At 41.5% G+C, this 15,881-nt stretch overlaps 1 protein-coding gene across 3 annotated transcripts in view; it reads right to left on the reverse strand.

The window, feature by feature from the left end:
* Window positions 1–15,881, reverse strand: part of MEIS1 (Meis homeobox 1) — a 137,816-nt gene that overhangs the window by 59,992 nt on the left and 61,943 nt on the right. For all 3 annotated transcript variants that reach the window (XM_039250903.1, XM_039250905.1, XM_039250904.1), the window contains exon 8: window positions 225–370. In XM_039250903.1, coding sequence (XP_039106834.1) covers window positions 225–370 — 146 coding nt within the window. The remainder of the gene's footprint in view (window positions 1–224; window positions 371–15,881) is intronic.

Below are 15,881 nucleotides of genomic sequence, written 5' to 3' on the forward strand. Positions count from 1 at the left end.
TTGTAAACTTACAGTTAACAAAATTGCAATAGTGAGCTTCAAATAAAACTCCTCATTTGGGGTATCTAGGAAATAAGTGCTAGCACTTTTGTAAAAACTAGGGGAACACAGTGGTTTATGAAATATTCCAAGTGCAGAGGGATCATTTCCCCCCCATTTTTTTTCTATCACAACTGGTTCATTGTCCATATTTAGTTTACATATGTCATTTAGAATCCACTTACTGTTAGATGCTGGAACAGCCACGCCCTCATGATATTTGTGGCTACTTTGGGAAAGATGCCACGCTTTTTGTGACGCTTTTTGTCCTTATCTGGATCATCATCGTCACCTGTGCTGGGGGAAGCTACACTGTTGTCCAAGCCATCACCTGCAAATATAGTGAATCAAATTTTGACTGATGCTACCTTGACATGCTTTATTCAAATAGAATGCCTTTGGATATAAACAAAATCAAAAGAGCAATATAAATGATTAATAGTTTATTTGGTACTTTTTTTTTTTTCCAAAACAGAAAGAACAAGGCCTAGACTCAAAAGTAGTCAGGTCTAAGGAACTTCTTCCAAAGAACAGTGGGAAAGGTCAAAGGGAATGAAGGGAAATAGCCAATCTCTTTAGTAGCTTTGTTGCCATGGTAATTATTCAGATGTGTAGAGCTGAGACATTCTAAGTGTAACTCCTACTGGGGAGTTACATATGGTGGCCCCCATTGGCAGGGGTGCTGTCTCTGCCCGGGTATTCAAACCTCACATAGTCGTTGATGTCGTCAACTTGTGAGCAGATGCATTCAAGATATCAACTATTTCCACAAGTGATCTATCTTAAGACTAAAGTAGGCCATGGAAATGTAGGTAATCCATCATCTAAGCAGTTTGACATAGGAATGCTTCAAATAGAATGTAATTTTTCTTGTCATAAAAAGAGAGCATCAAGTTTAGGAAGGGCAAAACTCCTAAAATAGTTTTTTAATTAGGAAACGATTACTATGTAAGTCAAACGAAGTGATAATTAAGAGTCAATAGGAATTTTATTATCCTAAAAATCCAGGAAGTTTCTAAAATTTCTTCTAGATTAAAAATTTTCTCATTGCAAAATCATCTGTTGACAAATTATCTGTTTCCTGAATACTGGATCCTATTTTTTCCATTGTTTTTTGCTATAATATTTATGTTGTTTCTTCTAGAAAATATTCTGGTTCTGTGACACAAAAAAATTAAAGACGTAGGATTCCTTTTATGATGTCATGTTTAACAAGACAAAAAAATGAAATTTCAGCCCATGTAATCACTCTGTCCAAAACAAGTCATAAGGTACAAGTGGACACTAAGTACCTTGTGTTTGGGCACAAAAGTTTGAAGGGAAAACAAGAGTGGACTGAACTCACTACAGTAAAAAGGAGCTTAGCTTCTGTCAAATGTGCCTTCCTCCCTGCTGACCTCACTCTTGAGGGAAGCTACTGACTTTCAGAAAGGGATAGGTTGGTCTGGCCCAGGAAGGACCGCTACAGCAGCGAGGCTCTGCAATGAGGCAAGACACGCACCTGAGAGCACGTTCCCTGGGATATGGAAGTCACTGGAGAGCAGTCTACAGGCCCAAACAATGGGATCCTTTGGCAAGGCAATTTTCCTGGTCACTGTACATGGGAACTAGCCTAAGATTCCGTTACATCACTCTGTGAATTTCTTACTTCGTATTCCTTATTTCTGTGACCTAAATATACTACATACGCAAAGAATTCTCTGCTTTGATTCCGTTATTTCAGCCCAATCTATAGTAGTTATATTGCCATTAATCAATTGTTCTTAACAGCTCCTGAGGGAGATGCCCCCATCCCCCGCCCCCACCAAAGAAAATTGCCCCCAAACTGCCTTAACTTGTACTGAGGTGTAAAGTTTAAAAACTCTTGTTGGGTGAGGAACAGACTAATTTCAACATTTCTGCTATGATTACAGCATGTGCCACAAATACAAAGCTTGCAGAACTTTTCAGAGTGGGATTTTTATTAATTTAAAAAAGCACACTTTTATTATATTTAAAATCCATATATTTTGTTAAAGCTCCACAGAATCAGAGCTGTGTTTTCAGTGGAAAAGATCATAAAGACCCGTAGTTCCAAAACCCTCACCTTACCAGTGAGGAAAGTGCTTGTGTTCCTGGTGGGTGACTTACCCAAGGCCATGCAGCAGGGATGGGGCTGGCCAGCCTGTGCCCGACCAGACACCCGCATCCCTAAATCAGTGCCCCTTCCACCCCACCGAAGTCATTATTTGCATAGCCAAGTGTTTTATAAGGAGTCCCCTTGGATTTACCGAATAAATTCCTTGAAAGTCCAGTATTTAAAGAGGCTTTTTATTCAGAGAAGCAATTCACCATATAAAATAACAATTCATTAAAGAAACATGAGAAAAGAAACCAACTCAACAGCATTTAAAATTTCAATGGGCTAATCCACTCTCAATATGCAAAAGGTAACCGAGGAAAAGAAACATGTTACTTGATCATTGATTAAAAATGAAAAGCTTCTAACCTAATGACAGTTTTTTACCACCTCTCCATGATTGTTTTCCACCTTAAAAAAAATAGCCTTTCTATCCGTCTCAAAACCCCTTCAGATTAATTTAGCAGGCAATGCCTAGTGCCTGCCTCGAAGAGAATTCATTGATAATTTATGGAAATATCTACTATAATCCAGCGGAGATGACTTTTTTCCAGCTTTGTGCATCAATAGATAATCAAGGCCTTAAAGCAGCCTTAGCTTCCCATTACCTCAGGCAAAAGAATTCCTGAAAGCGTGCCTTGAGGGCACCTGAATTATATACTCCATTAGGAGAGGAAGGCTTTCTGCATTCCATGTGTAACACTCACCAGAACCTTTCCTGTTTATTTCTGCTGTATGAAAGCAGAAGCATTAGGAACAGAATTTTTTAAGTGAAGACTTATGTAGATACAATGGAGAAACCTTTCAAGCAGGAGCCAGATCACCCCCTTCAGTCCCTGGCAGTGACCTCTCCCGAATAAAAGGTTTCTATTACATCATTAGCTCAAGCCAAAAACAGCCTTGGCTTAATGCACAGTTTGTTCTTCCTACTGTTTTTAGGCAAATACAGCTACTTTACTCCCATCTGGGAGGGAAATTACACTGCTGGGTTGTAATCTAAGACAAGATTTTCATTGGAAGCAAATGCTTTCAATCCAGTGTAAATACTGGTGCATGTTCAGAAAAGCCTAAAACAATAAACCCTGCTCCTTCCTGACACAAGTTAGGGAAATGGAGAAGATGGGGAAGGAGAAGAGCATAATAAAACAGACTATTCTAAAAGCAAACACTTTCATAGATTTTAATAAATTGTTTAACCTCTTCCACTTTCTAGAATTGAAAATTGATCTCGAAATGTCTCAACCTCAGAGGAAAGTCTAAATGGTCAATTGTACCTTTAGCATTTCCACTCACTCTGCAATTTGATACAGTCACCTCTATGCGGTCTCTGGAGGATTTATTTCCTTTTTTTATTTTTAAGATCACTAAACAAACTTGGAGAACCGCCGGCCGACCACATGGCAGCAGGCAGCGGCTCTGAACCACATTTGTAAAATGTCAGCAGTGACTTCATTCCTGGAGCTGACTTCTCCTGCCGCCAAATGAAGGCAAACTGAAAAGGTGGAAATAATCATAAAAATGATGCTAGTCCATAAACAAGCTTACAGCCTCATTAGGATAGCAGTAGGCTCCAGTGGGTGATTTATGCTCGTTTTGCTGATGCTATGAGGAAATGCCATAGGGCGACTTTAGCCAATTGCTAATGGTTTCTGACAGCTTCTTAGCAACTAGTGCAAGCAACGTTGTGGCGTTTGCTAGTGACAGAAACCGAAAATGTCATATTATCTGCCCATGTGTCATGAAGTCCGTGTGGCAATTAACTAGCAGGCCAGTGACTGAGGGGCCAGAGGCTCCCGAAAATGGCCTTTGGCTATGCAGAGGCAGCGATGGGCGCAGAGGCACACTCTGCCTGCACATATGCAACATTCTAATGCAGAAATCCACTTCCTTGTGACTTCCCGGCTCTGATGAGACCGGGCCACTCAAATCCCTTTTTTCCCCCTCACTCAAGTGAAACTCTGGGCTTCTCTCTCTCTCTCTCTCTCTCTCTCTCTCTCTCTCTCTCTCTCTCTCTCTCGGCACTGGCTCTGGCCTTATGAGAGGACTCCAAAGCAGTTTGCTTTGATATGATTATCTGAATATCTCCTTAATTGGCAATACCTGGTTCTGTGCTTTTTGGATGCTGGATTCAAAGGTGCTAGCCATTTTTCTGCTCTCTCACAAATTAGTCTAAAAGGATTTAAGATCACTGAAGCAGACTCATTGCCTGTCAGATTGCTGAGAGCAGAGGAAGTCTGTGTAGAGACGAGACACTGTGTAAAAAACACCAGGCTTCTAACAAGCAGGGAGAGAATCTTGGCCACACTTTTCAGTTTCCGAGCTATCAAAACCATGCACTATATGTCAAACTGTCAAACCTTTCAGCGTGGGCCATTTGCCCTTTCAAATAATATTTAAGAATTGTTTTTACAAAATTTTATAGGCCATGGTCTAGTGAAAGAGGCCAACCAACAAAGAAAGGAATTTGTACTACAATTCGTCTACGGACAATTTCTTGTGAGACCTGGTCTGTCCCTGTGGAGCAAGGCAGGTGACCTGTGGCAGCTCCCAGGCTGTCAGAGAGCTCAGATTTCAAACACGCTCAACTCAAACATCCCGAGTCGCCTATTTAAGCATGCCCAGGCATTTAGACTGTGCTATCTCGTGCCTTTCAAGGCAGGATAAAGCGGCATTTACCGTATTCAGGCCATTCAATGGGTCAGACTGACCGTGTCAGCAGGGGCTCCTCTCCGGCAGGTCACAGCCCGGCTCCCATTTTTCTCTTCCTTCTAACTCCCTCTCTCCCCCCGGGACCGCCTTTCCCGAAAACCTATTCTGAGCCAGGCTAAAACAAAACCCGAACAGTGCACAGCATTTACATCACAACTGATAGGAACTTCCAGTGTCAGTGGGCCAGCAGGTATAAACAAAATGGGGAGTTCTTTCTGTCACAGAGGCAAAACTCCTAATTAGGGGTGGGAACTTTCAACTGCCAGGGCAAATGAAAGTGTGAGGTTGTGGACCTTCTTGTTTTGCTGGAAGTCAAGCTGGAAGCCATCCCAGCTTCAAGACAATTCATTTACAATTTTCTATTGAGATTCCAGTTGCCAGCCAGGTTCCCTCCTTAACTTTTGCTTTACTCATCTTCAAGTGTTTAGAGACAGAATGTTTATCCCAGAAATGGACGTCGACTCAGATCCAAGACCATTTATATTCGTATCTTTCAATAGGGAGTAAATTCTATCATGTCTTGAAAGGTGTCTAAATGGTCAATTCAAAAGCATTCTTTAAGACTGTACAGCTCATGTTGTAAGGTGGCTAAATGTTCATCCGATATTAAGGGTTTCTTTTTTTTCTCTTGTCTGTTTTCTCACACAGGACACCGACAAGAGAGAACACGGCATTTCACCCCTTACAGAGCATGTAGGACATTCCTGCCTTTCTAGTGGCCGCCGGTGCAAACATCCCATCAGCATGGAGAGGTCAGGTTTCTTTTGTAGTCGAGCTATCCGGGTGTGCCAGGTTGTTAGGAAGAATGTAAAACTACCCCAAACCCACTTCTCCAGATCATGGCTGTGTCTGCTTAGCCAGAAGTCAGATGGGATAATGTTTCTGTGTTATGTTAAGAGGATAAATGGTGAGAATTATAGACAACCCCTTTCTCAGGAACCAGCTAGAATACTTCAGAGGTTATAAAGAAGTGTTTTGTCTTCATTGAGAATGTGTAATAGCTGCCAGAATGATTTTTCTAACATACATATCTATCTGATCTTATAACCGTGGCACTTCAAATCCTTCCGTGGCTATCATTTGCCTTCAGGATAAAGGTCACACACTTTAGCCTGGCATGGAAGGCCTTTCACCATCTCTCTCCTGGGTGTTTCTTCTGTGGGGTCCCCGTGGTCACGGGTACTCGCTAGCCCACCCCAATCCTGAGCCTCTCTGACCTTCTCACCATCTCCCTGCAGGCACTGCTCTCACACTTCTTCGTGGTTCCCTGTGCTGGCCCCTTGGTAGTGTACTTCCTGACAAGCTCCTTGGTGACCTTTTAGGCTCCACTCAACTGCCATCTCCTAGAAGAAGCATACACCGGACTCTCGCTGTTCAGTGATACCCTCTCCAATCTCCAATCCTTCTTTTCCTGACACTCCTCGCTCCACATCATACTCTACCAAGACTGCTAATTTCTGTAGTCTCTGTCCCCTCGACTTAATTACAGGATATACGAAAGCAGGGGCAGGGTCATTCTCCCCTCTAAGATTCTCTAGCCCCAGGCTTACCCCAGTATACAGGGTACAAACTTGCCAATTGGGTATTAAAGGAATGAGCAAACGCATTTCTTTTTTCACCGCATGGAGAAAACCACAGTTTCAATTTCCAGCTGTTACAATTCTTTTTGATACATACTTAAACTCTTGAAGAATACTCACCAAGGAAATTCAGTTAAACCATAAGAAAACATAAAGGAAACGCATTCTCCAAAGCTGGGAAGTTTCCTTGGAATCTTTAAGCTCACCTTGGACAAAAGATGGACTGAGGTAGTGTCGGAGTTCTTGATAATGCTTGCCATAGTCTCTCCCTCAGAAATATGCTCCTACTTTCTTCAATTACAGTTTAAAACTATTTACCTAATTAAAATTTCTTGCTGTTTGTACATTTTTCCCGAGTCCAACTTTAAAAAATAAAGCAATTGGGGCACCTAGGTGGCTCAGTCAGTTAAGCGTCTTACTTTGGCTCAGGTCATGATCTCACCATTCGTGGGTTCAGACACCACGTCAGGCTCTGTGCTGACAGCTCAGAGCCTGGAGCCTGGAACCTACTTCAGATTCTGTGTCTCCCTCTATCTCTGCCTCTCCCCAGCTCTGTCTCTGACTATCAAAAATGAATAAAAACATTTAAATGTTTTTTTAAAATTAAAAGATAAAGCAAAAGTTTTATCTGTCTGCATTTTTCCCAATGAATTAAATATACTACTTTACACATCTCCCAGTTTTATCACAGCAAAGAAACTCAACTGTCTCTGAGCAGACAATTTCACCCTCAGCTGAGACTCCAGACTCTGACTTTATAGACACGATGATAAATACAAAACCCTAGAAACTCTGGCTTTCCCTTGTTTTGCCTCAGCAATTGTTCAGCAACAGGTATTCTGAGGACCTTAGTATCTAATACTGTTCTACAGATTGGCATGTCAGAGGGTCCTAGGAGACCTTAGAAAGGATTTTGTAAGATATATGAAAAACTAATGTGACCTTGTGAGGCTTATCACACATTTCAAGAAAAACAGAGTAGACTTCATATATCTTGAAATTTGTAGGCAATATACAAAATACATAATAGTCTAAATCCGATAACCTTTGAGGTTAACTTTAATTAGGGTTCTATTTTTAAAAAAATTTTAAATGTTTATTCATTTTTGAGAGTCAAAGAGAGAGAAACCGTGCGTGAATGGGGGAGGGGCAGAGAGAGAGGGAGACACAGAATCTGAAGCAGGCTCCAAGCTGTCAGCACAGAGCCCAATGCAGGGCTCGAACTCACAGACCGTGAAATCATCACCTGAGCCGAAATCAGACGCTCAACTGACTGAGCCACTCAGGCGCCCCTAATTAGGGTACTATTAACTCAGCCTTCCTTTTGCATCTCTTCTCATCCTTAGGTGTTTAAGGATTCCTTGTTCTTAGTTCAAAGTGACTTTCAGTTGATCAAAGAAAAATAACAAAGGAAAGCACATTCTCATATATTTCATGTTACCATCCACGACTTTCCTGAAAATCCTGAGGTGGTTCCTTTGGAAACCAAGATACGGTGTTAGATGTTGGAACTTGCCATAGCAGTGTGAGGTTCTAGGAAAGTGCGAAAGAAATGGCCAGTGCTACAGATACACTACAGACAGTGACTGAAAAGACAGAGTAAGAAGAGTGGGGAAGAAGATTAAGAATAAGAAAACTTGGGGTGCCTGGGTGGCTCAGTCAGTTGAGCATCTGAGTTCAGCTCAGGTCATGATCTCATAGTTCATGAGTTCAAGCCCCATGTCAGGCTCTGCACTGACAGCACAGAACCTGCTTGGGATTCTCTCTCTCCCCCTCTCTCTGCCCCTACCTTGCTCGCACTCTCTCTCTCTCAAAAATAAATAAACATTAATAAAATAGTTAACCACTGTGAAATGAGCTCATAGCCTTATTCTGCCCTGTAGTGGACTCCTGACATCACAGAATCCTAGGAGAAGAAATGGAGATTCAGAGTCTGAAGAAAGTAACTCTTTCTATGAATATGCTACATCCTTGTCTAAAGAGTAAAGTGTCACTTTTAAAACTGAGCTCTATATGGGGTGCCTGGGTGGCTCAGTTGGTTAAGCATCTGACTTCAGTTCAGGTCTCATGGTTTGTGGGTCTGAGCCCCATGTTAGGCTTTGTGCTGACAGCTCAGAGCCTGGAGCCTGCTTCAGATTCTGTGTCTCCCTCTCTCTTTGCCCTTGCCCCACTTGCACTCTGTCTCTCCCTCTCTCTCAAAGATAAATATACATAAGAAAAAAATTTTTTTAAAATGAGCCCTGTATAGGTAACCATCTTTTTGCCTAAGAGGTCACTCGTATCATTCACTCATTTATTCTCATAATAAAAATGTATTGAGGGGTGCCTGGGTGGCTTAGTCGGTTAAGCATCCGACTTTGCTTAGGTCATGATCTCGCGGTTCGTGGGTTCGAGCCCCGCGTCGGGCTCTGTGCTGACTGCCAGCTCAGAGCCTGGAGCCTGTTTCAGTCTGTGACTCCCTCTCTCTCTGACCCTCCCCTGCTCACACTGTCTCTCTCTCTCTCTCTCCCTCCTAGAAATAAATAAAACATCAAAAAAAAAAGTTAAAAAAAAAAGTATTGAATACCCACTATGTCCCTAACACTATGTCAATCCTTAGAAACACTAATGGTGAACAAAATCAGAAACAGTCTTTGTTTCTATACAGCTTTCCAGTTAGAAGGCACAGATGTTAAACAAAATAAACACAGTAATAAATGTACAATTGTAGTCAAACAGAAAGAAATGTAAATCTCTGAGTGTGTGAAACAAAGGAAACTGACTTAGGAGGAATCTGGAACAGAATCTCAAGGATGGAGAAAAGTCAAGCAGGTATGGTGAGCAGCCTAAAAGGGCAGAGAGCAGAAAAAGTATTGCAGGCCACAGGAACAGCATATGCAAAGGCCCTGTGTCTGGAAGCATGACACAATCACAGAATTGGAACCTGGGAAGGCAGAACAAATGAAATTGGAGAGGTAAGAAGAGCAAGACCACTTAGGGCCCCATGTGCCATGGTCAGGATTTGGTTACTTGTTCCTAGGTTTCTGACTAGCAACCCATACACGTACTTCTATGGCATCATCAGTGTTCTCTCCATTGCATGCCCGATGTTACATAAATTTTACCAAATAAAGTCTCATTCCCCAGTGAGTTCAATCTAACAAATCCTTTGATTCCAGATTAAGACTAGGGAATGAGGGACAATGGAAAGCAATGAGTCCATTCAGGTAGGCCCCAATATAGGCACAGATTACATTCTGAAGTTAATTTGTAGGTAGGTCTCTTGGACAGTAGAACATATTTTCACATGCAAGCAAGTTAAGAATTGTTATGTCCCAAGGCTTGCTCATCAAAGCCAAAGCAATTCATTAAGTGAATACAGTTGTAACTGACATCTGAGCCCTGGGTTCAGGAAGTCAGAAAGTATAAGAAGAAGGAGGAAGATGAGTTTTTTCCTCATATCTCTGTACAGAGTCAGCCTAGGAAAAGATTAAAATACGTGTGAGTGTCGTTAGTACCTCCTTTTCTCTATGTTGCTTCCCCTGCACAGATCCACCTCCTGGAGGCACTTGGGCTCCTCCCACTGTGGACTCCCCACCCAGACCTATTCTCTTCTTGCTTTGAGTTCACTCTTATCATCCGCCAACAACCCAAAAACCCATCCTTTGAGTCTAGTTGATCTAAGCCAGACTTGAGGTAGAAAGCCATCTGAAAGCACTAATTGGTTGGAATTATGCTAATGCACCCTCACCTTCCCAGAAATCTTGGCATTTTTAAAAGAAAATGTAATACAAATGAATCTTTAAATGGTGGAATTTCAGGTAAAGTAATAAATTAAAAAAAAATTTTAACACAGCTGGTGTTGGGAAAGTTTTGTTGTTTTAATCCACAGATGCCAAGCCTTTCAGAAGAGCCCAGGGTCAGTTTCCAAACTTGTCATTACACCCCACCACCCTCACCCACTCCACCCCTGTTCATCCCTGAAGACATCTGGGAAGCCATGCAGTTTTCACTGTTCTCAGTTTTTCTTTTCCATTTTTTTTCACCCTCACAGAGACTGTAGTGATAGTAAATGGGTTCTGGGGATGCACAGCAATGAGATGAGGAGTAAAAGATCTTGGTCGAACACGTGTTTGTATATGTAGGACATTTGTACAATCTGGGTGTTTATAACTCAGGGGTTGTCAACCTGTTGGAATAAATTTGGACTCACTCCTTTACTACAAATAAATGCATTCTATTTAGCATCTATCACTTCATGATTCTTCACCGAGAACGCAAATAATGCATAAAACACAACGGGGTAAGAAATATGAAAAGGATCCAATTAAATAACAGATCCAGTATGAAAATGCTTACTGGATTTTTGTGGAATACAAAGAAAATCTCTTGACTAAATTTAATATGCCATCGACAGAATTAAGGGAAGAAACAGGACTTTCTAAATCATGGAAAGTAAGACTTGTCAGTCAGAGTTGGTCACTATTCAAATTTGTACTTTACTCAAGATTTATTTTATGTAAGTATTTTTACAAGTACTGTGGACAGATCCAGTGTACACCAAGAAACCAGCTAAATTTTCCAAGTTATTTTGTTCTGTACTTTGTTCAGAAGTAGTTATTTTACTGTACTTTGTTCTTTTGAGATAGGAATACCCTTTTCTTGTAATTCAATATGACTTTTTGACTTCAATTCCCCTCAGGGGAACAACAGCAAATTAGTTACCTATCCACAGAGGACAAACAGCAATGATGAATAGGAAAGAAAAAAAAAAAAACACAGATTTTTACTCATTTTTCAACCATTCAGCATTTTTTTTTTTTTACAACTAAACACCATGGAAAATCCCTGCAAAAACAGCATAACTTCTTAATGAAGTCTTAGGAACTTCAGGATGTGAGTGCACTGCAAGATATTACTGAAATCTTTGTATTTATACCAACAGTAAAACAAAATGGAAATCCCCCCATCGTGTTCTGAGGAAAAAGAAGGAAAATGTGCTTACAGCTGCAAAGGTAAAACAGTGCAAAAGTCATAAACTTTTGTTTTGAATCAACATCTCAGAAAGCATTTTAGGAACTAGTACTTTACCTTTTTAATGTTACTATAGCAATGCATGACAAATTCCTTGAGATACGCTTCCTCAAATATATAAATCATATATTAATGAATGGTCACAAAATTTTATTTAACCATGAAAATAAATCTCCTTGTAAAAACAAAAACAAAAGCAAAAAACAAATGCCACACATGGGATCTTATAGACACACACACACACCACAAACACACACACACACACCATTTATTTCTGTGAGATCCTCAAACCTTACCATATAATTTATTTTTAAACTTACACATTTTCTGCATGGGTGCATGTATATATGTGTGTATGTGTGTGTATATATATATATACATAACGCTTACACAGGCAAAATTACATTTATCAAAGAGGTCACTCTCCAAAAAAGATAATTATATAGAATACATCTGAAAAGGAGAATTAAAAAAAAAAAAGGTTTCTCACATGCAGATTAGAAGTGGTTGAAGTGGTTCTCAACTTTGGCTACACATAGAATCAGGTGGTAGTTTTTACAAATCCTGATGCCTACCCTCTACCCAAGACCAATTAAATTAGTATTTTGGAGGGTGAGATCCCAGCATTAATGAGTTGTAAAGCTCCAAGATGATTAAAACGTACAGCCAAGTTCGAGAACCAGTGGATTAGATCACAGATTATATGTGGTAAAGCTCATATGTTTTTTTACAGAGAAATGACCGTAAGACCCTTAATCAGAGAATTATTATGTGTATTTTAGACGAAGATTCAAAGGTTTACTTGTAGGGTTTCCTGCCTCATAGTTTGTAGACTGAGAGTTTTTTAACAATGTAAGATGATAAAAAGGCAAAAAATAAGAGCCTAAGAAGCATAGCACACTAGGGCCCTTTAGCATAGGGGAAAACAGCCCTATAAATGCTACAGAGGCTGTGTAAACATAGAAGTATGTAGCACAGTGCCATAAATCATGTATCTACTGAGTTTTAACAAACTTTTAGGCTTGTTAAAATTAGGTATGATACAGTGTATGTGTAGTCCAAAAACATTTTCCAAAAAGTGCCCCCTAAATTTTTTATTTAAAAAAGTAGGATTCTGTTCCTCTGGACCACATCATTTTTTTTTTTTGATGTTTTATTTATTTCTGAGAGAGAGAGAGAGAGAGAGAGAGAATGAGAAAAAGACAGTGTGAGCAGGGGAGGGCCAGAGAGAGAGGGAGACACAGAATCAGAAGCAGGCTTGAAGCTCTGAACTAGCTGACAGCACAGAGCCTGACGCGGGCTCGAACCCACTAACTGTGAGGTCATGACCTGGGTGGAAGTCAGAGGCTTAACCAACTGAGCCACCCAGGTGCCCCTGGGCCACATCATTCTTGAATGACTGCAGATAAACCAGGATAATGTGTGTACGTTCCATAGAAACTTTTCACGTGTCTGCCCTCACTTCACTGGTGTGTGTAGCTAGATGGAGCCTGTGCTTTACCCAGGGCACCGGTCTATCTTCTGACTCTCCCATGACCCTCTTGGCTTCCTTGGGGTCTTCTCTCAAGGTCTTCATGGGCTCTTCTTCCCTTTTCTTCTGCTCTTGGTACATAAGGAGGCAGGGGGTAAGGGCATGGTGTGTGCAGGAAGGGTGAGGGGGCAGCGCCAGGGGGAGCATGGCTGGATGGGAGAGGGGAACCCACCCCCTGGGGTAGGTAAGGTAGAAGTTGGAGCAAGAGGGAATGCCGTGGGTCAAGGGGGAAACAAACACATGGCATTCTGTACAGAGAGATTTCTTTGCATTCCAAGTAAAATGGAACTAGGTTGTAAAATGGAGATTAGGAAGTCATTAAGAATCAAGTGATGTTGGGGCACCTGGGTGGCTTAGTCAGTTAAGCATTGCATGTCTGCTCAGGTCATGATCTCATGGTTTGTGGGTTTGAGCCCTGCATCGGGCTCTGGACTGACGGCTCAGAGCCTGGAGCCTGCTTCAGATTCTGCCTCCCTCTCTCTTTGCCCCTCACCCCACTCATGCTCGCTCACTCTCTCTCTCAAATATAAATAAATGCTAAAAATAATTTTTTTTAAAAAAGACTGAAGTGATGGGGGCGCCTGGGTGGCTTAGTCGGTTGAGCGTCCGACTTTCACTTAGGTCATGATCTCGCGGTTCATGGGTTTGAGCCCCGCGTCGGGCTCTGTGCTGACTGCCAGCTCAGAGCCTGGAGCCTGTTTCAGTCTATGACTCCCTCTCTCTCTGACCCTCCCCTGCTCATGCTGTCTCTCTCTCTCTCTCCTAGAAATAAAAAAAACATTAAAAAAAAAAAAAAGACTGAAGTGATGTTAAATTTCCTTAGAAGAAAAACAGGTGAGAAAGAAGTTGGGATTAAAAAAATTAAAGTTTGTTTTTCTCTTATTGTAAAACCATCTGAAAATCCAACAGTTTCTGAAAGAAAAGGTTTGAGAATTATCGGCATCATGTCTGTTATTCCATTTAACCTTCTCTCCTCTGATTATCCGAGACTTGGGTTCCTTTGTAGAGTTTGTGTGGCACATATGCGGTCACTCAGCTAATTAGGGACAGGTGCTTGCCACTCAAAATAAGCACACTTCGTGAGGTGGTGACTTGCTTTGGTGGGCATGGTAAGGATGAAGGAACTTTCTACAGCAGGGCCACTCCAAATGTAATGTGCTTATGAAGCACCAGGGATCTTGTTAAAATGCAGTTTTAGATTCATTAGGGGCAGAGCCTAAGATTCTGCATTTTAACAGGCTCCCAGGGGCTGCAGATGCTGGGATGCAGGTCCAAGGACCATGATGTACATCCTGGCAAGGTTCTGGAGGATCTTCCCCTCCAGGCAAATAAAGCTAGAAAGTGCTGGATGCATGTAAGTGCCTAGTCACAGTGGAAGGTGGGACAATCTCCCTTTACTGCACATGGTGAGGACTGGACTCTCACCCACTGGACAAGAATGGGGGAAAGGCTGTTCAGGTCGTCATTTTGAGCATAACCTCGTGATGTTTGTAGAACTAACCGGAGTATCAGAACAAGCCAGGATGTCTCCAATGGGCCCCTCGCCCACCCTTTTGTTAGTGCCACAGCCTTCTCTCCTCCATCTCCTCAGCACATGCAACACCTCGCTTCCTGTCCTGGATATATTACCGGAGAAGAGGTTAGTCTCTGGAGTCGGATTGTCTAGGTTCATATAAATCCCATCCTCACCACTTGATAGCTGTGTGACCCTGAGCAAGTTACTTAACCTCCTCAAGCCTCTGTTTTGCTCTTCTTGAAAAAATATGCATAGTAATAGTACTCATACCTGAGAGTTACAGAACAGGTTAAATAAAATAAGCTGCATAAAACATTTAACACATCATCTGGCAGTGCTGGTTTAGCTTGGTGAATGCCAGTTGCTGTGGTGGTTTTGCTACTGAGGACTTTCTCTGAGCAAGGGAACGTTTCTCCTGAGCCCCGCACCCTAAGCAGGCAAACGCTCACGGCCAATCTTGTCATGTCTCCTCATCTCCCCCATCCCTTTCTCATTCCTAGGAGTCACTTTTTCAAAATATATACACTCATTCTCCTAGCACGGAATATCATTTTTATGTTTTCTTCCCCCGCCCCCCCAAAGAGTCCTGGAGTGACTTGTGGGCTTCAGAGGAAAATGGGTGGCCTGTGCTCCTAAGCTACCCCACCACAAGATGCTGTGGGTGCAGCCTAGGGCTGGACGGTGATACACTGGAAACCGTCTTATTGATACAAGTTTTCATTCCCCACACAAAATAGGTCAATTCATAATACCCTGTCCTCTGTTCTCCAAATAATATTTCCATGGTAATTAACAGCAAAGGCTTTTGGTTTTAATTTACAAATATGGAAAGTAGTTATATCATCTAAGAAGTATCTTTAAGGTCTAAGACGAGTGGGATGCACTATAGAAAAATGGGTGTCTAAGTGCCTCAGTCAGTTTAAGCATCTGACTTCTGCTCAGGTCATGAGCTCACAGTTTGTGAGTCCCACTTCTTTCTCTCTCTCGCTCTCTCTCTCTCTCCCTCTCTCTCTGCCCCTCTCTCACTTGCACTCTCTCTCAAAAAAAAGGGGGGGCGATAGATTTTTAAAAAAAGAAAAGAAAAGCTAATTTTCAAGTATGGTCCATCTCTTGTCTAGACAGTAAGAATAATAGTAATAATAAAAACTAACATTTATTGAGCACTTACTAGATACTTGAAACTATCTGGCCTTCGTTTTTCATCGATTAATCTTCACAAAAACCTTAGAAGCTGAGGTTAAATTAGTTATGGCAAAAACAAATTTTTACAAAAAGTCAATTTCTGCATATTTAAAAAATCCTTCGAGGCATCTGGCTGGCTCAGTCAGTTGAGCATCTGACCCTTGCTTTAAGCTCAGGTCATAATCACAGTCA

The sequence above is a fragment of the Hyaena hyaena genome, unplaced genomic scaffold (genome assembly GCF_003009895.1).
Source record: "Hyaena hyaena isolate Hyena2069 unplaced genomic scaffold, ASM300989v1 scaffold_384, whole genome shotgun sequence".
NCBI classification, from domain to species: Eukaryota; Metazoa; Chordata; class Mammalia; order Carnivora; family Hyaenidae; genus Hyaena; species Hyaena hyaena.